This window comes from Podarcis gaigeae (assembly GCF_964106915.1).
Source record: "Podarcis gaigeae genome assembly, chromosome: 4".
NCBI lineage: Eukaryota > Metazoa > Chordata > Lepidosauria > Squamata > Lacertidae > Podarcis > Podarcis gaigeae.
This window is the reverse complement of record NC_139677.1, coordinates 46,989,235-47,013,883: the sequence shown is the minus strand read 5'-3', so window position 1 is coordinate 47,013,883 and position 24,649 is coordinate 46,989,235. Positions and strand designations below refer to the sequence as shown.

At 37.8% G+C, this 24,649-nt stretch overlaps 1 protein-coding gene and 1 long non-coding RNA gene across 24 annotated transcripts in view; one reads left to right on the top strand and one right to left on the bottom strand.

Moving 5' to 3' along the window:
* Positions 1-24,649, top strand: part of DMD (dystrophin) — a 991,104-nt gene that overhangs the window by 775,331 nt on the left and 191,124 nt on the right. Inside the window, exon 1 of one of the 23 annotated variants that reach the window (XM_083734097.1) lies at positions 23,924-24,319. The exons of 21 other annotated variants lie outside the window; for them this stretch is intronic. In XM_083734097.1, the coding sequence (XP_083590223.1) occupies positions 24,290-24,319 (30 nt within the window). In that variant the 5' untranslated portion in view covers positions 23,924-24,289. Of the gene's footprint in view, positions 1-23,923; positions 24,320-24,649 lie in introns of those variants that run through there. One more of the 23 variants, XM_083734098.1, reaches the window with a different exon arrangement.
* Positions 19,004-24,407, bottom strand: LOC310842569. Its single transcript, XR_014563225.1, has 3 exons — positions 24,311-24,407; positions 23,154-23,269; positions 19,004-19,244 (listed from the first exon to the last, which is right to left on the bottom strand). It is a non-coding gene; the product is annotated as an uncharacterized lncRNA (long non-coding RNA).

Here is a 24,649-nt window from a genome sequence, read left to right as displayed (position 1 = left end):
TGCTTAACAGTCATTACCTTCGGCCTGCTAATGTAAAAGCCACTTCAATTTGGGAGCTTAGATAGAAGACCATGTTATATTTAACCTACCTTAATGGTATTTTATTAAATGTAAACAAACAAGAGGCCCTTCTATCGTACTCCTCCGGATGAGAGAAAGGCTTTCAGTGGGTCACAGTGGGTCACAGCCCAATCCTGTGTATGTTACTTGGAAGGATAATTAAATTCATTGGAACTTCTTATCCATTAAGTGGCTGCAGGATTGTAGCCTATAACATTAGATAAATTATTAGAATTGATTATTCAGCCACTGCACAAAAATGAAATACAGAGGAAATGTTTGGGGTTTTTTTCCTCAGTTCGGTTCTTTTGCATATGACTTCCATCTTTCTTTTCCTCCATTACTTCTACAAATGTATCTAGGGTCTTTTACCTTTACCTCTTACCTTTAGCTTTCTTAGGATAGAGAGTACTTTATCTCAGTGGCTAATTTATTTATGCCTTCAGGTACATATTGGTATTGTTCTTCAGTACCATGAACTTTCTGCCTTTCATTCCACATGCTTTCACTTTCACTACCTTTCACTTCTGGGGGTGCTATATCATTTTAAATGGACCTGTTGTATTTTGTTTCTTCTTACCAGGCCCATGCAGAGGCCCATGGCGGGAGTCTTGTTAGAATAAAGTTAGGAACTGAAACAAAAAACATAGCTGGCTCCTGCTGGGGTTCGCCAGCAAACTTAGCCCTCCAAGGCCTGGAGCAAGTGTACCCAGCTGCCCATGCTGCCTGGGCCTGCTTCTGACCACCACAAAATCTCACTATTAACTTGTTTTCCTCTTACATCCACATGCACAGCTATTGGAAAGTATATTCCACTTGTAAATTCTAAGCTTAAAATTTTTATTCTCAGTACATTTCTCTTTTCCATGTAATCAGTTGAAATGAATATCTGACACTGGTGTGGCTAGCTTCTAGCCTGAGGGCCAGATTCACCTCCCCAAGCAAGTTCCCATGGCCCCTGAAAGGCTCTCTCTCTCTCTCTCTCTCTCTCACACACACACACACACACACAGAGAGAGAGAGAGAGAGAGAGAGAGAGAGAGAGAGAGAGAGAGAGACTTAGTTTCTGCGGGGATGGGGGGATGTAGTAAAAATTGTGTTCAGTCATAGAAAACTCTAATGAGGACATCTGAAGTCATGAGTTAAAATTTCACATACTTGCATTGTGCCTGTGTGCTCGGGTTTGTGTGTACTTATTTGTTTTATTTAACCAGCTTTTTATTTTAAAAACATTTATTTATTTTTTAATGGTTCCCACACACACCTGCAATTTCATTTGAATGCCACTTTCACTGTCAATGAAAAACAATTGAAGTAAAGGTAATCCTGACAAAAAAGTAAATGTAGTTTTTATATGTGGATTTTGCTAACATATATAAAATATTTCATTATTAATTATGGTTTGTTTCTGCTGATTTGTAAATTAATGTCACATAAAAAGATAAAAATGTTGCTTTTGAAATATTTCTCATTAAATTATAGAGAAATTTAAATAAATAATAGAAAAGAATGCCTCTGGTAGTATCTTCTGTTTCTCAATTATTGCTGTTACCAGAATGAATGATTGCGGTAACTTGAAGGCAATATTATTGCAGTGGTATCACAGAAAACAGATGAGATGCAAACTTCAAAATCTAGCACTGAAATGAAAGTGCAAGTCAAATCCTTTGAAAGTGAAATCTTTATTTGTGTTATGGGAAGATACGTATGAAAATCAGTTTGCTAGAATTAAAGCCAGTCACATGTCAGCATCTTTGTTAATTAAATGGAGAGGAAAATCTGGCTAATTAGTCTACACAGAACAGACAACCGATAGTAGTACCTGAAGTGCAATTTAGAAAGACATGCATTGCAAATTTAACTTGATGACACTATCTGCTACTGATGTTATACTGGGTGATTATAATCTCAATGATGTGTTTTTAATTGAAGATGTAGCCTATGATGGAAAGGTGAGAAATCATTTTACAAGTTACCATAGAGATGTCAGTTGCATGCCCAGATTCTTAGTTCAATTAAAATACTTTACTGTTCAGTGTATCTCGATGAGGATGTTTTGCTTTATATTTAAACTCCCAATGCAAAATGTTGTGAAAATGCAAAATAAGAAGATTCTTCTGCTTGGTTTTGTGCACAGGAAACACACTGAAATTAGTAGAATGAAGTGCTGTCATCTAGTGACTATGATACCCACTGCTGTGCATCCATATCTCCACACAGTCTCGGGTTTTTGCCTCAAATGGCACTACATGTGGCTGTGTAAATCTATAATTTATACTTCAGTAAGTTTCCCAGGTGACTTGAGATTTAACTCCAGTCTGGGAAGCAGTTCTACTGGCCTATTATTTTGATTATCCATAAGGCAACTGTGTGGGCAGAAACAATACTGCTCTTAAATTCCCATGCAGAAGTGATTTCTCATTACTATATTTTAAGTGGTTTTACATATGCACTGGAAGTAAAAGGTTAAGACTTCCAGAAGCTTATATCATGTTAAAATAGTCTTAAAATGTGCTACTTGACTCATATATTAATGCACATTAAAATATGTTTGTCTTCTCCCTAAGGTCTAGTTCAGTACTCTGCTTTAGGTGGGAACGGTGACAGTTATGATATTTCAATGTGAGACACTTTTTGGATTTTTGTGAAAATTATCTTACTTTGAGAATAAAATATGATGTTGCGCACTTTCCACTTCCCTGAGCAGCGAAATGTTCCACTTGAGTTTGGTTTTCTTTGGGTGAGAGTGCATAGGAAGTCAGCCCTGCTAGCTCACATCAGACTCTCAGAGTCCTTAATCCTTTTTTTCTGTCCTTATTCAATTCACAGCTCTGTTTCTCAGTCTCTTCAAAATTGCAAACTCCATCTTCTATACACATCTGCCCTTAGCTTTGAGGTTGCCTTCTCCAAGCTCTGATGGTTATCTCCATTAAAACACTCAAGAGAGATTTCCAGGTATCCTAACAATTAAATCCCATGAAGAAACATCAACCAAACAAAGGACTTTAACCCAGAAGCTATAATACCATATTGAGGATATCAGTTGCAATAAACTTTTTTCTTTCATGGAGAAATAGTCATCAAGTGATATATATATGGGGGGGGGGGAACAAATATTAAGCTGGAATGCAAAATCCACACAGATTTTGCAGTGTCCCAAAGTAATTCACTTTAGGGGATTGTTCTGTTTGTTCCTTGCTTGTTAGAGTGGATTTTTAAAGAAGAGGATTTGTTAGTTAGCAGTTCTCTATGGAGTAAGCTAAACTGCCTAGCCTGAGCTAAATTCCTTTGCTAATTTGTCATGTAGATTTTTCCCCATTTTATGTGTGAATCCAAAATCACAATATTGATTAAATACTTTATTATTTTTAAAGAAAACAAAACACTCTAATACCCTGAAACCAATCCACTAAAGACACTGGTGTACTCTGAAATTAATTAAAAGCTAGCTGAGCCTGGGTGCAGAATTCCACAAAGCCAATGCCTGTGTTAAATATGTGATTAAGAGAAACTGCTGTGTTAGGAGAACTCAAAAACCCATCACTACAAAGCTAAATATACCTAATTTATTACACCTCTCTGGATTTTGATACTACCTTCATCTCGTGTGTGTGTGTGTGTGTGTGTGTGTGTGTGTGTTGGAAGCTGCCCAGGGAGGCTGGGGCAAGCCAGTCAGATGGGCGGGTACAAATAATAAAAGAAGTAGTAGTAGTAGTAGTAGTAGTAGTAGTAGTAGTAGTTTTTTAATTTGAGGTTTTTGTTGTTTCTAAATTAAGGGACGTAGAATGTTCCAGGGAAGAGTGCAAGCATGTGGGGGCAGTCACAGTGGTTCAGAGTGGAGGGAGGTGTGGGTAAGGGGAAACACAGCACAGGCGGTTATTGACTGTGCCATTTGCCAGCCCCTCCTCCAACATAGGGAATTGCAGTTGTCCTATCAGCCAGCCCTTGGTTGGCTCTGAGTAAGACCTCCCTCACCCATGGATTATAGATGAGGAGGCCAATATGGTCTTTATCGCTGAGACCTTGTGGGTGAGCAGGGTGGAGTTGGTCTCACCTAGCTAGGCCCACCTGGGTACTTGGTGCAGCATCAAGGCAGACTTGAGGGTTGGGGAGGGGGAGTTGCTGTCGTCTATAGAGATTCCATCTCTTTCTCTCCCAGTTCTCTGTCCAGGGAGGCGGGGGATATTGAATGTGTGTTCCTGGCACTGGGCAATCAGGACAAATCTCGCTGCCTGAGCTAATCTCAGAAGTAGTGTTGAGGACTCCTAGACTGCTGGTTTTGGGGGACTTCAACATCCATGCCGAGACGACTTGCTCTGTGGTGGCTCAGGATTTCATGCCTGCCATGACAACCATGGGTCTGTCCCAACATGTCAACTGGCCCAACACATGTGGCAGGTGACATTCTGGACCTTGTTTTCTCAACTGGGCAGGAAAAGGGTGATACTGACATTAGTCTCTTATGGTCGGATCAGTTCCTGTTGAGATTTAGGCTTTCAGCATCTTTTCTCCTCAGCAGGATAAAATTACTTGCATCTACCAGGTTCTTGACTCTGCTGCTACAGCAGATGAATCTCAAGAGGTGTCCAGAGCCCTATTATGTTGGAGGAGTTTCAGTTAGTAAGGCTTGAGGATGTGGACAAGGTGCTTGTATCTGTCAGGGCAACCATTTGCACTCTGAACTCTTTCCCCTCTTGGCTGATAAAAACTAGCAGGGACGGCTGGCTGGGCCAGGGAGGTGAGTAATGCCTCCCTACAAGAGGGGGTGTGTGCTTCCTGTCTGCTTGAAGGAGGCAGTGGTAAAACCACTCCTCAAGAAACCCTCCCTGGATTCAGATATTACACCAATCCTGGCCCAACTACACTGGCTGCAAATTAGTTTCTGGGCTTTGAGCTATAAAGCCTTAAATGACTCAGAACCACAATACCTCAAGGATCTCCTCTCCCAGTATGAACCAACCCTGACCCTGTGATCATCCTCTGAGGCCCTTCTTCTTGTGCCTCCTCCACAAGAGGTCCAGAGGATGGCAACACAATAATGGGTCTTTTCTGTGATGGCTGCCTGTTTGTTAAATGCTCTCCTCAGGGAGGTTCAACTGGCACCTTCATTAAATATCTTTAGGCACCAGTCAAACATGTTTCTCTATAACCAGACATTTGGCTGAGTAACATTCTGTGTCCTTTATATCTTCCTTTATTTGCTGGAGTGGGGTTATTGCATCATATCTTAGAAATTTAAATTCATATACCTGATATAATTCAATTGATAGCAAACTTCAACTAATAATATATTCCAGTGCAGGATTGCTGCCCTGTTTGCCTTTCCTCCATTCTTCTGACAAAAAGGCTCCACATATTTGTAATAAAACATTATGTTTCCTTGCTATTCAGATATTAATCAGTACTGGATTAAAGTGGAATTACATAGTGCAGGGACATTAATAGTGAATGATTACTTATATGATTTATAGTGCAATGAGTACCAAATAAATCAATGTCTTGGCAGCCCAAGTAGAACATAACCCTTATTGCCACCCATCAAAAACCCACTAATGCTTAGTGATAACTGGGATTAATTAGTGATATGGTGTTATTCATATTGAAACACTTGCTAATCCTATTTAAAATGGATGTAATATTAAAGCAGGAAATATTCAGATAGTTCAATAATGAGCTATTCAGAATCTTTTTTTAAAATACATATTTTTATACCCATAAGACCTCTAAATAGCTTAAAATATGTAGCATTAGCACTCTTTATATGGATGCAGGCACTTCAGTGCTGAAATGCTTGCAAAATGTTGGTTTTTGTTTACCTTACTCTCTATTGAAATGTCATTTCGTTTGTTGCTATTGATGCTTTAGTCACTGTAGAAAGTTCAGATGAAACGTCTAAAATATTCAAAACCAATATTGACTGAATTCATTCTAGATAGGTTGATGGAGTTGTTATGATCTTGAGTTGAAACTAAACTGCTGAGAATATTGAACTAGATGCTAAGTAGCATTTAGTGGGAAAGTGTCTTGAAGTTATGGAAGCAGAACTAAGCTCTTCATACACTGTTTCTATAAAAGTAATTGAGCAAAACAGTATTTACAAGGAGAAAAAGTCAGTTTCTTTCAATAAGAGAAATATATGAAATGCCTTGTGTGGAAAAATTATGTAGCAACAATACTGTGCAAAAACTGCATGCTTTCATTTTCAGGTTTCAATTTCAGTATCTATTTTTCTTAAAGGCATGCAATACATAGGTCAGAGGTTTTTAGGGCACTGCTTCAACAGGAGGAATTATTTAGCAAAGCAGTACCACTGGCATGTTGGGACTATGAAGTGTGAATGTATGATTTCTGTTCAGATGGGTTCAGTCACAGCAAGGCTATTTTTAATGTAATACAGATGAAAATGTACCAGAGAGCAACACTGGTTATTCTTTCAAACCATTGTTGCCTTGAAATATACACACTGTTCTGATACACAGTGGAAGATGGTTCAGAATTAATAGGCAACATATTCTCCAGTGAGTGAAGGTTCTTGAAGAAAAATAATAATTGGCTTCACACTAGTAAGTTACAGGGCATATTGTAAATTGGCATTGTGCCACAGCCTGGTGCTTTTCAAAGAACTGTCGTTACCTAAGCACAAGCTGTTTTTGAATTGTATGTTTGGAGTGGCCAGAAGAGAAAGTTGAATAGATATGCATTTCCCTTTGTAATATTATAGTTGAGGAGTCTGAAGTTTTAGAGGAAGAAGAATTGCTTTAGAAACTTTGATTCATGCATGTATGGAAAAAGAATAGAAAACACACTAGATAGCAGTCATATACTTTCCTGGGAGTAAGCCCCATTGAATGGCACTTCTGAATGTATAGGATTGTATTGTGGTTTGTATTGTTCCTGTAAATTTTGTAGTTTTTACTTTGGGGTAGCCAATGTGGTGCCCACTGCCCTTGAGTTGTTGTTAGACTAGCATTCCCATCAGCCAGGAATAATGGGAGTTGATTGATTTATTATTTAATTTCTATACCTTTTAATATATCAAAACTATCTCTAAGCAGTGTACAAGAGATAACTTCAACAAAATATTACAAAAATACAGTTACATATCAAAATGTTGCATTAATACAAAGTTACTGATATATAGAAATCACTATCAATTCATTTTCCTTCTGACACACCCTCCCTCTCACCTTCCGGGTTCCCACCCCAGGGTCCAACAAACTCTTAGCTCAGCCCCAAAAGTCTTGCAATCAGAAGAGTTCCTGGAAACAGCAGACATGACCCTCGTCTCTCACTCTAGACTTGATTTTAATGGATGAGCCCAAGTTGGATGGTACTTCCTCAGGCTGCCCACAGCTGTGTTCCATTCAGCTGCACTCTCCAGTCCCAGTTCCAGGTACAACAGGCTTTTTTTAGTTTCCCAGGCGGTGCAAAGGATGGGGAAAGGGCCCCTCCACTCACAGCTCTTTCTTCACACTCTGCCCTTGCCTCCTCCTCCAGATTCTTTGTTGTAGTGTAGTCCAACAACACTTTGGAGGGCCCCATATATGCTCTCCCTGGGACAAAGGAAGAGCTTTGCTGAAATTATACAGTTCTACTCTAACACTGAAATATGTAGTCCTGTATGTTAGAAAATGATAGAATGTGTTTCTCCAACTTTGTGTTCAACGTACTGAAATTTTCTGCCTTTGTCTGAATTTGTACATTGACAAAGAACGTATTGAGAATTTTGTCTCATTAATTCTTATGCACATTTTAGCATTTTTAGCAGTCAAGTAATAATGAAAGCTTCTATGTTTTATTGACTTTCTGAATTAATGTTGCTTGGCCTTTGGAGGGAAGTCAAACATAATGAGATCAATTTGGATCTTTATGTTTTTATAATCAACTTCTCATGTCTTTTAATCTTAATTTTGACATATTAAGATGATATGTACTGTTATATTAATAAAACACATGAAGTGAAAGGGCTGAAAAAGATGTGGTGACAAGGAACTTTAAATGCTCTGTAAAACAGACTCTACATGAAGCATCTCTTTGCTCTGCCAACATATATCAGATGGTGGCGCATAATGTTGTATCCCAGAGATGACTTGTAGCTAACATTTTTCCATATTTGGGCATAGCTATGTGTTCCAAACCACAAACAGAAGTTTAAAACTTTCTCATGTATGAAAGGGTGAAATGGAGCAACTAAGTCTAAGGGTCAGTACAATGTGCTATCACCATGGGAAACTGTGGTTATATCTTGATCCAGGCTGTTATGTTGCCTACGGAAAAAAGGAAATCTTATATGAACTGACCCTCTGTTATTGATGTTTGTAGCATGCATATTCCATCAGAACAGATAATTCTGTGACATCTGCCGCAGAGACATTTCCTTAGCTATGAGCATGATCATTTTGGAGCTATTTCTGAAGCTAGAAATGCCGCTTGCCAGCATTATGCAACTGTTGCCACAGCCATTCCTGAAAAGAATTCTGCTTGCAACAAGATTAAGGGAAGCTGTTAAAAACATCTATAACAAATTTGTTTTCTAAAATTATTTGGGATAAAAGCTAGAAAATAATAATTGTTCTGAAATTGCCGCTTTTGCAAAATTACTCCGGGAAACTGCTAGTGCAAGTATGTCATCTCATTTCATTTCTTAATTAGGAACCCATTTCCAGTTTTTTGTTGAGGGGAAGTTGGGGCCAGATCAAACATACTCACACATTTTTGCCCTACCCGGTGTTGGCAATCTACATTTTGATAACAATGTTTGAATCTTTCCTGGTGTGCCAGTCCAGTTGTGTATTAGCTTGTTAGCAATTCAGCTGTAGCACAGTTGATGGTGGTGTGTGATTAGACTGGTGCCTGTACTGATACGGGCTTTTGGTGGTACTGAATACATTTGGGCTCTGTGATACATCTGAACCAGCCTCCTTACTCTTATTAAACACCCCACAAGTTTATTGCTTAATACTAGAGCCAGGAAGTATTTACAAGAAAGCAGATTCCTTATGATGAAATGCTTTTTAAATGGTGAACTGGTAGCCTGGCCATCTGGCCTTTGTGCAGATGCACAAGATCCTGAGCATGAGGTGGCCCAAGCTGAAAAATTAGGTAGACTTGTTTGTATTTTATGTTTTATTTTCTATTTTTAAAAGGGGCTGACATATATCTATCTATCTCAAAGCAGTTTTGATTTGCCTGTTAATGTTTGAATTGAGACCAATACACCTTTTGAAATAAAGACAGTCTATCAGCTACTAATCTTACATAACTCTCGGTTATTTCAGTTTTGTGGTTTGTAATGGCCCCAGTGTAATTGCAGAATGAGACAGAGAGAGAATATTTAAAAATAGCCTTAAACAGTTACAAATTATTATTTGATTGGCTTGTATTTCTCATAGTATCAGGATTGTTTCACTCTGAGCTTGTTTGTAATGAATGACATGTGAAATGTAATTTTGATTGGAGGTATAAATATTGGTTATTTTATTGCCTCAGTGGTTCATAGATTCTACTTTTTCTGATTCAGTTTTTGCCTTCAGCATGTTGCTTCCCCCCCGCAGCTTTAAGATTGTCAGTTAAGCCTTATGAAACTGCTTCCTTAGATCAACTAATGTATTTTTGTTTACTTCTTATATATAAGAAGAAAAAACACAGCATAGTAATATAATTTAGATGAATAGTTCATCTATTATAGCTGCCCAGTTACACAAGATCAAGTATGAAACAAGCAAGCATTCATTCTAACCTGCTCAGATAAATTGTCAGTTCAAGACTTGAGTATTTGCATGTGATTTGACAGTGGTACAGTGGTTTGCAGCTGGGGAACGTCAAGTCTCATGGCAGGACAAAAGTGTACCACTAATATGACAGAATTTTTCAGGTCCCTGCTAAGTTCATGATTTACCAGTATAGTGATAGCACATGTGTCTGTGTTAAGATCCTCTCCCAACAAAAATATCAAAGCATTATATTTTATATACATTTAAATACTGCTAGCATAATATACCTAACAAGAACTATTTAGGAAAACAATTTATGGTGCTATGACATTTTATTCTAGAATTAATGGAGACTGAGTTTTTCTACATAGTCCACATACTATCTAGATCTATTGCATATTTTTTGCCCCAGAAAAGTGCTTAATCAGAATTATTCCCGAAATTTTAGTTTCATTAAATAAATAAAAGCTTATTACTGTTTGAGTCTACATTACCCCACAGTGGTGGTGTATTCTCAACTGCCCAGCAACATTGTGGATGGGTGTATACCAATAGCACAATCACCACTTACTTCTTCATTCACATGTGTAAACTGCCCTGAGACCTCCGGGTATAGAATGGTATATAAATTCAATTAACAACAACACCAACAACAACTCTTCACATGAGGCATGTGTGGGGAGGAACCACACCCGCCATTGTGGATGGCACAGTGTAGAATCAATTTAGATTGAAAGTGGCATATTGAGGATGAGTATCAATGATTCTGGATTGAGAGTGTTCTCAGCCTAGTTCAGATGTGGGTTATACATGTATACATTTTTTAAGAAGTGTAAGCAATGTGTTGAAAAGCATTGAACTGAATTATCTCAAGCAAGAACCTAGATGGAGCATCTGGCTTAGATCCATGTTCCCTCTTCTAGAATGAAATAACTATCTGTAACATCAGAATCAAATAATTTGAGGCGGTCAAAAAAAGGTCACTGGATTGGCAACTTAAGTACAAGGTGCATGGTCACTGGTCCTTCATAAGATCAACACAGAAAATGCTGTTGCATTTTTGCTGTTCTCAATGTCCTCCTTTGAAACTATGGCCTCTCTGCAAAGAGCTACTAATCACTACTTTTTCTTGCTTTATTTTGCTTGTTCTTCCTTTCCAACCTTGCAAATGTTTCTTTCTCACCTGACTTAGCAGCCTTGATTAGATTCCTCATTCTTGCCTTTCCCTAAGCCTTTTCCCTACATGACAATTTCACCTACATATCTGGAAGACACAGATCTCGTTCCTGTCCTGCTATGGGCCAGATCTTCCTTACTGCAAGCTTTGATCTCAGATTCAAGCAAGGGTGAATCCAGCCTACTTTTGACAGCAGATAGATCAAAATAAGGAAATATGCCCGTTTCTGTTTGCATGTGCAATGGAATGAGAGCTGTGGCTTGGTACCATAGGGCTCTGGTATGTGAGTGGGTATAGCAATCATGTGAGGATGGGGTAATTGCGTAGACTTTCTCAGACAGTCATTATTGTTATCATTTTTATTATCCTTTCTAAGTGATTCCAGCAGCAGATAGTGTATTTTCATGCGCGCACACTCCAGACATATAGGATTTCACTTCACAATAGAAATATGTGAAAGAGGTTTTAGAAATGCCGTCATCTGTAAGATTCTTGCATTACATTGCTTCTTACATGCAATTGTTTTCAATCTGATATCAATGAATATTAATGCATGTTTACTCACAAAAGAAAATACTATAATTCATGGACAGACATAGCTTGGCCACAGTGGTCTATGCTCTTGTAACTCCTGACTGGACTGTTGCAATGGATTGAGAGACAGTGTGGTGTAGTGGTTAAGAGCGGTAGTCTCGTAATCTGGGAAACCGGGTTCGCGTCTCCACTCCTCCACATGCAGCTGCGGGGTGACCTTGGGCCAGTCACACTTCTGTGAAGTCTCTCAGCCCCACTCACCTCACAGAGTGTTTGTTGTGGGGGATGAAGGGAAAGGAGAATGTTAGCTGCTTTGAGACTCCTTCGGGTAGTGATAAAGCGGGATATCAAATCCAAACTCTTCTTCTACATAGGACTGCTCTTGAAGATGACTCAAATACTTTAATAAGTGCAGAATGAGGCTGCCATAATTTTGTCTTGTTCACCCAGATGGAATCATATCACATCCATTCTGTAAGAATTACATTGGCTGTATTTTCACTTCTGAGTCCAATTTAAGGTACCAAGGTTTAGCTTTAAAGTCCTAAAAGGCTTGCAGCCCAAATACTGGAAGGGATGCCTCTTTCTATATGAGCCTTCCTATGCCTTGAGATCTGCAGAGGGTGTTCTTCTTTGCATCCCACTGGTAGGAGAAGCTTGTGACCTCCACTTCTGAAATGCCATTCCCTTACATGTTTGCCAGGTGTCAACATTTCTATTATTCTGGGAAACCAGTTTGCTCAACTTTTTAAAGTGTCGGTTTTATCTTGCTTTGCTATTTTTAGCTGTCCCTTTTAGATTTGTTTCGTTATTGCTTATGTATAAATGTAATGTGCAATGTATGTAGTACTCTGCCATGCTATCAGTTTTGATGGAGAGGGTGCTAGAAATTTTATAAATTGATGAATAAATACCACAGGATTGACATTTGACTATTTTTAAATAACTCAAATTGAGGAATATGAAATTTGAGATTCTGTTGCCACATAGGATATCACAGAACCTTTTTTTAATTTTCAAGCAAGAACTCAGAAATAACTTTATTTTCTGCATAAAACAAGGGCAAAACCCCTTTTTCTGACTTATTTTAATGTGCACTATCTGAGGCATGCATGACTTGAGATTGTTTGTAATTAAACTGATTGTTTTGCACAATGTTAAATGCTTCTTTGAGGTTGTTTCAAAGGAATCCTCATCATGTACCAGTGCACTAACCAGTCTTCTTAAAAATTAAGCTGCTATGCCCGAAGTTGCTTTTCTCTCTCAAATATGCCACAACACAGACAAGACAGGCTTTTGAGTTAATAATATTCAAGAACAAACTCAGCAGTTGTGTTTGCCTGATTTAGCCCCTGCTGTGATGATTCCTTTTTTATTAACTTTGCAATTATATTGCACAGCTAAACTCAAAGTACCTCAAGCTGCGTCTTTTAGATACTCACTATCTCAGTAGTTCATAGGCAACTTCAAATGTTTAGAGACCTGGAATGAAGTCAGCCTCAAATTATTTCCTATTGTATGGAATATCTTGTTTATAATGTTAGTCCAAATAATTTAACTGAGCAGAGAATTTATTAAATGTTATATAGCATCTGTAAGGTTTTACTGGCTGTAAAATGGTTGTATACTGGTCTGCTTAGGTTTTATTATGAAACAATAAACAGGGTGGTGATACAAGGGCTACTGCAATAGACACAAGATAATATCACCAAGGTGACTTATCTGTAAACAAACAATAAATGCCCATATATGGCAAAAGTAGTTTCTTTCCAAAATAGGCTTTATCTTAAATAATTGCGAACACAGTAAATTATTGGCACAACCTATTGGTGTTTCGCAACTTTCTGACTAGTTGCAGGACCTTAACCAGACCTGGCAGAATAAACGCAGAATTCACAGAAGCAATTGGTGACTTGGCTGCAGACAGGATAGATGAAGCAGGAACCAGGAACTTGTAGTTAGGTAGTTAGGTGTTTATTATATACAGTGGACTATTTACAGGAACAGAACACAGATCTTTAGTTAGCTCTTTCATACACAACTCACAACTCCTACACTGACACACAGAACTCTGAACCTCTGAACTAACACATTCCAGTTAGTAGGCCATTAATTATCACTCCCTTGAGAGAGCTTGACCAATCAGGGAGCTGTCTCCGTGCCTCTGTTATCACCAGGCAGACTTACTCCTTCAGATTGCCTTTTGGCTGTCTGACAAACCTTAATTGACTCTGTGTGTGTAGCTGCACGTACACAGTTTCCCAATAATTGCAAACACAGTAAATAAAGAGTCCACTTGTGATGTATCAGTTCTTCAGTGCTCGGACGTCGCTCCGGTAATCAGACGTTTCATCCCCAAAGGGCTTAGTTATCAAGTTTTGTAGTAAATGATATACAACAGAAGACAGTGTATAAATGGCTTAAAGCAGGGGTGTATCTGTCCCCATCCTATTCCTAATTCTCATTGCTATAAGCAAGCCCCAATACCTAGCAAGTAATTGAGCATTTTTTCAAGCTTTGCTTCAGCATTTTTTCAAGCTTTGCCCTTATTTGAAATGTATATTTTAATAAACTCTTCTGTGTATCCTTTTCCTACTTCATTGAATATAAATTCAATAGATTTGGATACTTCTTGACTGGGTGTACACAGAAGTCAGATTTCAGGCTGTCTGTTTCAAAACAGTACAGCCTACAAAACTATTAAGGAATAAACATACCTGTATATGTATCTGTATCTGTATATATGTGTATATACTGTATATATATACTGTATATATATTGCTCGCATTAACTGGCTATCAGTCATTCAAGGTTTTTAAAAGTTCTTTTAAAATAGTGAAGCTAATTGTAAAGTAATCGTTTATGGTACTTTTTGTGTTTGTGCATCTAAGGGATTGATGCAGGAAGTCACATACATTTTTTTTCTAGTGGGTCGGCAAACCAAACCACTGAGCAGAATAATTTTGCCTGAAGCACATTATAAGCAAAAGATTAGAGTCAAGTATTCAGTTTAGATTGTAATTGAAGTTGTTCACCTGGTTCTTAGAATATCAGAATTTCCTGCAGCTGCCTATTCCTGAAGATTCTCCAATAAAATATAGAGTTGTTTCCCAGGACCCAGTGTGTAGCCTTCCAATCTAATAAAAGTGCAAATTATTTCAGAGGCATTGAAATCAACCCAGAGCAGCTCCCTGCTTAATGAGATGGCAGCTGGTATGGGCTTACTTTGTGCTTTCTTGAATGTGGACTTCGAGTCAAAGGGAATGGTTTTTACTATTAAATGAGCTGCTATCTGCTGCAGCTTTCAAGATATAACCTCTATTTCAGTTTATAGTGTAGTAGTACATGATGGAATTCAGCAAGGCCTCCTAGTGCTGCAATCATAAATAGTGTCTTATCTTTATATATGCTTTCTAATATTTTAACATTCTAATTGTAGCATGCTCATCCTGGCCCTGTGAGGCTGGCTATTCTTACTACTATCTTAGAAAATGTGAAAATTGACCATTTAGCAAAAGACTGCACAGAGACTTTAAATGTGAGTCTCAAGTTCTAAATTCGTTTATTTTATTCACAATTAGCATGCATGCAGATAATTGGTTTAACCCAACACTGCAAGATTTGTACTTGATTCCAGTCTGCCATTTAAGAGACCACTTGATCAAGCTCACTTGATATATGATTTTTGGGAGTTTGGCATACAGAGTCCCCTGGTTCAAGCTCCAGGTCTTTTTGTTTTATTGCTGCTTATGCGGTTACAATTGTATTGTCTCCTGGATCACATTGAAAGGGGCATACTTAAAATGGAACTACCAAGAGCTCTCCCCCCCCCCCCCCCGCACACTGATATTAACACCCAAGAGGGTCTGTAGAGAAGGAGGCAATATTTCAGATATTTGGGGCCTAGATAATTTATGGCTTTAAAATTAACATGTTTTAACACTCGCTTTAAACAATGCATACTTCAAAAAAAGGATGTGTGGAACTATTATTTAAATATTAAAGGTAATGAGCAAAATAGGATAATGAAATCAGAATAACATCTATAATAGTTATTTCATAAGTGAATGGCTGAATGAAGTGTAGCTCATTAAAAAAAATACTGGCATATGTTGTGACATTAAACCACACTGAGGTAAAGCCTTCTTTCTTGATCTCTTCATTTGTCAGACATAGTTTATTTGTTAATCTCTTGAGGAGGGCTGTTTGGTCCCAGTTGTCTTTTGTTGTTCCAGAAAGATCTTTCCAGTGTCTGATTCTGTTGTGCCTCGCTGCTTGTAATAAATAACTTATTAATTCTTCATTATGTAAATCCAGGTGGTTGTCTTGAAATATATTTAATAAAGCTAATTCTGGTTTGACTTCCAATTGTTTCATTATTTTATTGAATTCTTAGAGTATCAAATTCTAGAAAGTCTAGGTTTTTGTACATTCCCACTACATGTAGAGAAATGTACTGTGTAGGGCAGCCCCTCCAGCAACATGATGGGTCACTAGGATGGCTCAAGGCCAGTTTCCAAGGTTTAGGTACCACCTATATATGAGTTTTAGGATTAATTCTCTATTGCTTGCCGAAATAGACTTAAAGGGGGGTGTTGGTCCAAAGTCTATTAGTGTGGATTTGGTAGGGGAGTACCCAAGGGGGTTGTAAGTTTCCTTACAAGGAAGTTTATATAGTGATTTATTTCTGTTATAAAAGTCATATAACTTGTATAGACTCCCCCCTCCCTCCATCCAGCCACATCAAATTGTTGTGAAGTGTTGTGAAATAGGGGACAGTGGATCTTGGATGGTATATTAAAGCATAAAGTCTCAGAAGTTAACTTGCAGGCCTGAGAATGTTGAAAGTTGTTAAGCTCTCGCAGTATTGCTGCTTCTATGTTCAGTAGGTCAAGTGTCAGAATCATTAAATTATCAGCACATAGATCAATCATAAAGTTTTGTTTTCCAGTTTGGGCTCCATTAATGTCTGGTGTTGTTCTGATGCACATAGCTATTGGTTCTAAAGCTAGTATGAACAAAAAGGGAGTTCCCTATCCAATTTGAAACCATGCTGGACTCTGCTTAGCCTTGCAAATGTGCTAGCACCATAAAACTGCTAAGTTTTTTTCTGCACTGTAGTAAAGAGAGAGATCGTTTGTTTCATCAAAATTCTGCCAAAGACACAAACAGAAAATAATTGTGCATTTTACGTATCTCAGGGTTCTATACTTTTTGAAACGATTGTTTGTTGTCAGTATACACTGTGAACTCCTAGAAACATGATTCGGGAGTGGTATGGATTTTTTTTAAGATAAATAAGTAATGTTCAGAACATGTTGGGTATTATTTAGTACAGATCACTGGGAGAAGCATTTTTTTTTCAGATGCTCCTCTGATTTCTGCTATACATAAGCAAATCAATAATCATCATAAATGTTTATTCACTTATTTGTTCAGTGTTGTCTGTATTACCTATGAGCCTTTGTGTTTTCAGTTATAATAGCTGTTCCAGTAAAAGGCAATGAAACAGTAGGAAGAATCAGGAGATTTCATTGTTTACAACAGAAGCAGGAAGGAAGCAGCTCTTCCCTCATCCCCACTAAAATATTCTCTCCAGCAGTTTTGCAGTTCAGCCCTTCTGGCTGCTTGCTGTAAGAGAAAATCAGAACTAATTGGAAGCAGTGGGATGTGAGTGGAACTAATAGAGGTAGCTGCTCTCCAAATTATCCAGTAGGACTTTGCAAGGCATTGAAAATAGGCATCAAGACCTTACCTGAGCAGCCAAGAAGAAGCAAATGTTCCTACTGTGAATTATGCTGCTTCTGTGTTGCTACTGTTTCATCTTTGGCAAATGTTAAAATAAGGAATTAGAAAACTGAGAGTACATGTGAATTTATTACCTTGCTCCTTCCAGTAATAAAATGAGTGACTTGATCGCTATAACTTAGTCATAACTCTTTTATTAAGGATTATCTGCTTAATATGTATTTAAATTGAACCCAACATAGTTTACTCCCCCAACCATTCAGGCTGCTAAGCCCTTAGAGAGAAACACAGGTGTTTGTGTTTTGGTGACCCCAGCAAAGTCTAGGTCACTTGTCCTACTTCAGGGGACAAGGATGCCAGGAGTCCCAGTCCACTTGCAAGGTGATCTAGAGAGTGAGGTCATGCTCCAAAGTCAGGGGCTTTTTGTGGAGGAGGGGTTTCAATTAAATAGGCAAATTCCAGTTAAAGTACAAGGTCACACACAGGGAAGTCAGGTACACAGCAAAGGAGCACAGTAAATCAAGGAGCTAGAGTAAGGAATTGGTTCCAACCTCTTTCCCCAGTGACTGAAGGCTTTTACCCAGGAGCCTTCCAAGCTCCATACAATCACGCTAGACTTATTAAAAAGATGCTGCTTATTACAAGAAAGTATACATAATTTCACAGTGATAGATGTGGGAAGCATATGATCATATATAAAATCACAGCTGTACATGACTAAGATATTTACACTCCTGATCTAAGAAACTAAGACCCTAGCAATAGCAAAAGTGGGTGAGGTTCACATTTCTTATTGACTTGGAAGGTAGAGACAGAAATAAAGTAGTAACTTTTCCCTGATCTCATGAGCAGTCCCACAATGGAGTTAATAGAAAGGTGATCAGAACCCAAGGCCTGTGAAAGCTAGGTTCTCCCTAATGAATGATTAGGCAGTAGAAATCTCACTTAGTCCTCCTTAGTCCAATGTCCAACGGAGCATTACAGTTGTTCCTTGAGAGTGCTGTTGATTATGTCAAAGATTGTTGGAGCCACTATGTGCTAGTTAAACTACTCAAAACATCAATCGTGAATTAAATTTTGCATCTTGGGTGTGCATGTAAAATAGGAGTAGCAGTAATGGTGTGAAATGGGAAAATAAATTATTCTTTTTGAACTAAAAGTTGGTAACTTTCCTGCCGGATGTGCCTAATGATTGCCATCTTGTGTCCATGAGCTATCTAGTGTTAAGTTTCTGCATTTGGAGTAAATAACCTTTGCCTTGCTAATTCTAAAATGGCATAAATTATGTCTGGGCTAGCATCAGTGTCCGTTTAGAGGAAATACGTTCTCTGTGGGAACTGACAGTTATTAGTTTGGGAGTTTTTCCGAGTATCACATGGATGACTTATCAATACTTGCCTCCTTTCAATTTATAGAGTCAGGAAGAGTCGCAAGCAAGAGTAAGGGTCACAGAGGGGCTGATATCACAATGCAACACAAGCAAGATTGATTCCATGTTCCATCAGAATGAACCAAAGAAAAGTCAAGTCATACACTCTCCCATTACAGCAGGCAGCAATGAGACCTGATCTTTGAAGTTATGGGATTAAAAATTAGTTGGGTTAGATTAAAAAAGAAATCAATGCAGTGTCTTCCAAAGGCGATGAAAGGTCGTATCACAATGTGATTCTAAGGACACAGATGGCAGGGAGAGTAGAAATGGAAGGATTGGAGCAATGTACAGACGCATATGACTTTTTCATTTCCTTTATTTAAATCTCTTTACCCACCATGTTTGAGCTGCCCTTTCCTTTTCTTTAGAGTCTAATCCATACATCATTTAGTTCTTCAACAATGTTATTTGAAATCACAATAGCTTCTAAGATTTCAGGGATCATCTTTGAAAGGCTCTTCTTTTAGCTTTCACCTGTCAGCATTTGCTTCTTTTTCTGGAGATGTGGTTCATCTTCTGTTATCTTTTTAAAATGGTGTTCGATCCTGGAAGTGTTTTAGCAATATTCATAGGCTTATCTCTGCAGGAGAGAGATACAATTTTATCTATCTTTTCTCATCAAGTCATTAACATGAAACTCTGCAATGTAATCATACCAAACTGGAATTGAGGTCATGCCATAGACTGGTTGGAAAAGAGGTTTGATGACATGATGATGTATAGCCATTTCACAACAAAGCTTTTAACACATAATATCTGCCCCTTAATTGCATTTAACATTTCATTGAAAAGATGTTATCATTATGGAAATTGCTGTGTAAATGTTGTTGAGATAAACCCCCCAAAATGTTATACTGATGGACTAGGAGAAGAAAAGAGCATTTTCACTGCAATAGGAAACACATAATGGTGACATACTTTATTTTGTTTTCCTGGGTCTTCTTATGAGGCAATGTTGCATTCTATGGTATTTTTTTTTAGTCATTGTCGGGGTGGATCTTTAATCTGCAGCTCTTGATATATTTCTTATGACTCTAGGCAAACAGTAAGTTAAATTCACCCATTTTTTGTTGCATACATTGTCCTAAAATACACTTTCTCCTGGCATGCATTTTTTGAGATTATATTATGTTGGTTAAGGTTTATGTTATATGTTAACATTATATCATACAAATGTTGATATCTTTTACAGAGCAGAAGAAAAAATGTTTTTAGTCAAGTGATTTGAAAGGCCTACAATATATCTTTCTTCTCATAAAACAAAAGATTCTCTTGCACTAAACATAGCTTGCTAAAATGAAGAACAATAGAGTATCAGATAAAGCAGCTCTAGAATGAATTTTTGTACAGCCTGCATGCCAATGTGGGTTACAACTATATCTAGATTAACTTTTTGTTTTGTTTTTTACTGAGTTTGCATTGTGTTTGAGAGTATAATTTCAGAGAAGTGCTAGTAGGCATTTTATGCATTTTCCTGAAATCTGTTCTTTGAGCATTGTGGCCACTGCCATTCAGCGATGAGCTCAGTGTCTTCTGCTCCACTTACAATTTAATTCCAGGCATATCAGCAAAATCCTGTGGCCCCTAGGGACACTCTCTCATGGACTATAAGAATGCATTCTTTATAAATTAAAATAAATTAATAAATTTAAGGATCATTCATTTATTTTGGAATGACTCAACAGATAATTGCAGTGCATAGAGAAGCTGGTGTAAAGATATACAGTATAGACAAACAGCTTTGAGAAGAGACTTGCTAACAAAGCCAAAGAGGACCCAATAGGAAATATACATTTGCGAGAAACGCTCAGTGGGACAAACTGAAAAGTTAAGTCTCCTTAGAAATTTGATGAGAATCAGGCACACCCAATCTCTCTGGATGGTACTTAGTCAGCATAAATATTCCAGAGCAGATGTAACTCACTCATACATTTTAAATGAAAAATAGCTGCAGAGCCCTTGATAATAAATACTGGTGTCATTGTTTCCTTTCAGTCTTAATGCCTTTGTTTATGTTTATACATAAGGCTACTCAGTTAATTAAATAATTTAGATGATTGATTGATTGATTGATCAATCAATCAATCCATCATATCTGAACCAATTTATCAAATTTAGTAGCAATGCCTATTTATTTATTTACAGAAGTGCAAAATAGCTTATAATTCAATAAACAAAAGCTATCACTTTGTTTAATACCTTATTTTACCTTCACTGTTCCAACACAATAGAACCACTAATTAATTGGAAAAGCTTTAGTTGAATTATTTTACCAGTTTAAACTGAGTTAAGCATACATCTCTAATTATACTCTTATCTCATATACGGCACACAGTTCTTCTAAATGTAGTGTTAGAAGTGCTTTTGGTCCTCTTTAATATTAAAAAAATGAAATTGATTGATCAGCCTCATGGGTATTGTCAGAAAATAATTAAGGTGTGCTGCCATATGTCACTTTTCATATAGTCCTTATAATATGTGATTTGACATCAATTACTTTCTTATTTCTGATAAGCTATCCTGCAAATCAGTGACACTCTGGTGGGAAAAATTCCAGAACTACATGACTTATGTGTTCCAGAATGAAACACAGGTGACAGACACCTGGGGACTTTGTTTAGGATGTCTATTAGTGAAGCAAGCTAGTGTACCACTTCCAGTATCACAGATAATATGCCTTTGAATGCAGGTTGCTAGGGAGCACAAGTTGAGAGGGTACTCTTGGAATCATGTCTCTTTGTGCAGACTTCCCATAGGCATCTGGTTAGCATTGAGAATGCTGTATAGTTTTCTAGAGAAAATGACATAGCATATGTCTTGCCACAAAGCTCCACAAAGCTTAACTGTTCTTCCTTGTAATAAAAAACAACAACAACCCTTTAATTAAGAGGAAAATATGTGGATTGTATCATTATAAGATTGAATCACTAGGTGGCACTGGAGTTGGTTGGTTTTGGATGGACTTAGAAGATTCCTGTTCCTCTTCTTTTTAGGAAAGACAATAAAGGTCCTGTTCAGCCACTGATTGATTAGCAGAGGAGGGCCATAGCTATCAGGTCAACTATAAGTAGTACATAAACATTCTGAGAATGAATTTTATATGACGGTGATTTTCCTTTTTCCTCAGTGTAGCTAGTGTTAATGGATTTTCATGTGGTCAGATTTATGTGTGACCATGTTCTGAAAAAGTTATTTGTTAATGCATTTTTTATGTTTCGGTTTCCCTGGAGAGTTTCACACTTGCCACAACATCTAGCTAAAAAAGCTTTGCTGGGCCTCATTAATCTTGATGCAGAATCTTTTTCAAAGAAGTAACAGCATTTTGTGTAATTTTATCTTGAGATTAGTCTGAAGTGACTGAGGGTGTGAATGTATTTTGTCCCGCTGTCGTTGTTGCTGCTTTTATAAAGCCTCAAATATTGCTCCAATAGGTTGTACAGTTTAGACTTAGAGTGGTTGCTGACAAGCCAGTGAGGTGGCATCCAAAGTGATGCACTTACCACAAGGTGATTTTTCAGGCCTGGAGACATTTGATTTGAATGTCCTATTGTAAACTCAGCCCCAGTTGATATATTCCCAAAGTGGTGCTTTGCTTGCATGTTTGAACATATACCTGTGGAAGGCCACAGCACAGATAGAATCTTGTATGAAGTGTAATGTCTGTGCAAAGGCCTGGCTCCCATGTTCCTTCCACCTCAAAGAGGAGAGCGGAAAGGTGACATGAACCAGGCCTCTGCACAGTCTTACCTCTGAGTGAGTCACCCACTATACATGCTTACTCAAAAATAATCTCCACTCATTTTGATGGGACGTGCTCAGGTAAACATGCAACTTAAAGAAGTGAAGAATTACCACATGAAAAAATGTTCATTATTTCATTGACATTTATAAAGCCTGCAGCATTGTACTGACTGAGAGATGAAAAGAAATACTGTGATGCTCTTTGTTCTATACTTTGAGGTCACACCTGAGAGGGGTTTTTTAAATATCCAGTTGGTCTTTCAGCTGAGGGAGGAGTTATTAAATTATCTCAGCTAAATTTCCCCTCAGATTTTGGGATTCCAGATTACCTCAACTAGTTTCTGAAGTGCATTAATGATCCAGCACTCTTCCATTATTATTATTTTATTTTTGGACTGAGTTCAGGATGCTATGCATGTACAGCTTGACACAGGTTCCCATCCCCCTCAATAAGAGCAATTTACATTAACACATATTTGTTCTCTGCAATTTAATCAGTGTATGCATCAAGTTGCCTCAAGAGTCCTCAGTGTTGTAGTCAACACTGTGTTGTGTAAGCAGTAAGGGGTTGAGGGAGACATGAAGGAAAATTGTAGCAAACTGGACATAAACCAATTTGAAAGCAGGCGGAGCAAAATGTGGAGAAGAGTCACCACAAAGAACAGTATCAAAATTAAAGGGAGGACATCCGTTTATGTTCTTTTGCTAGTGCAGTGCAAATGTTTATAGAGTTGAACCAAAACTCTACCATATAGGCATGCTTAGCTATATTTGCATCAACCTTGAAGATATGTTGTTTATATGGTAGCAGTTCACTTCTACAGTGCACACAGAACCTTTGACTTTGGAGGTTGTCACAGTAGTCTGCAAATCAAATATTAAATAAATAAATAAATAACATTTTAATTAACAGTTCAGTCTTTATTCCACTAGCAAAGGAAGACCAAACAGGAATTTGCCAGTGAACCCTCATACACTTATTACCCAGCAATGAATTTAACTGAAAATAGCACAAGTTATTCCTCTTTCCATATCTTCTGCAGTTTTTAATTTTATTAATTTTCATGGCGTGCATGCTTTTAGTATTGGTTTTAAACTCAGCATTTTACATTTATGTAAGATGTTGTGGCCAATTTTTGAGAAAGGCAACTAAAAATTAAACAAAGAATTCCACCACCACCACCACTACTACTGAAAGACTGTGCAGTATATTTTTTAATTCAAGGACATAAGGTATTGTTTGTATAAAGTAGCGAATTCTTAATCCAGGACTGCTCACAGCCAGCATGCCAGCAGCTCCAACACTTCCCCTCTAACTTTGAAAGAAATAGTTTTATTATTTTTGTATATAAGATGATTCTAATGAGCAGGCAGCGTTGACCCCCAGAATAAATCTATAAGTTCATGGAGCTAAAATATTTTTTAGAAATCACAGTGTGGGATAGATAATACACAAAGACTCCATTCAGCATGTAGGCAGATCGGAATGTGAGTACCAGGCAGTTAGCTCTCCAAAGAATGTTCCTTTGGCAGTTGCTGCCTGGCTAAAAATGAAGGGAAACATGAATATTTAAAAAGTTTCTGGCTTGCGATTCCAAAGTGATAAGAAAAGTTGGCAGTCCAGCATAAGCTGCCAGTTGTGCATTCTAGGTCCTTCTGGCTATTCTCCGTTCCTCCTACAGCCATGGCCCTGACTGATGTTTTGACATAGTACAAAGTGACTGTTTATTACTATTGACTGTTGAGGCCTGTGCTCTGAAATGCATTCTGTCAATGGAATGTAACTGAACTTGGCATTTTAAAGCTCTGCTGTTGCAGTAGCTTAGTTTTCCTTGGATTTCTGTGCAGCAAGACCTGCTCTGAAGCCTCTGGTTCAAGTTGAAAATGTTACACAGGAAGACATACCATGTAAAGGTCAGATTTGGCTGGGATCCTGAGGGGTTTTGGTGTCTCTGTTTTTATTCTCACCGGCATGATGACATAACCAATAGTTGCCTCCCTGGCATACGTCAGAGCCCAACGATAACTGTAAATGCTTTTGCGTGTTTTGAAATGCATAGTTCTCTCTGACTAATACAGTGCCATGCCAGTATAAAATAATATTACCATGCCTAGCTTGATAGTGGATGGGGAAACCCAGCCAGATGGGCAGGGTATAAATAAATTATTATTATTATTATTATTATTATTATTATTATTGAGGAAACCACCACACAGTCTAAATAGTATATAGAAGAGTTTATT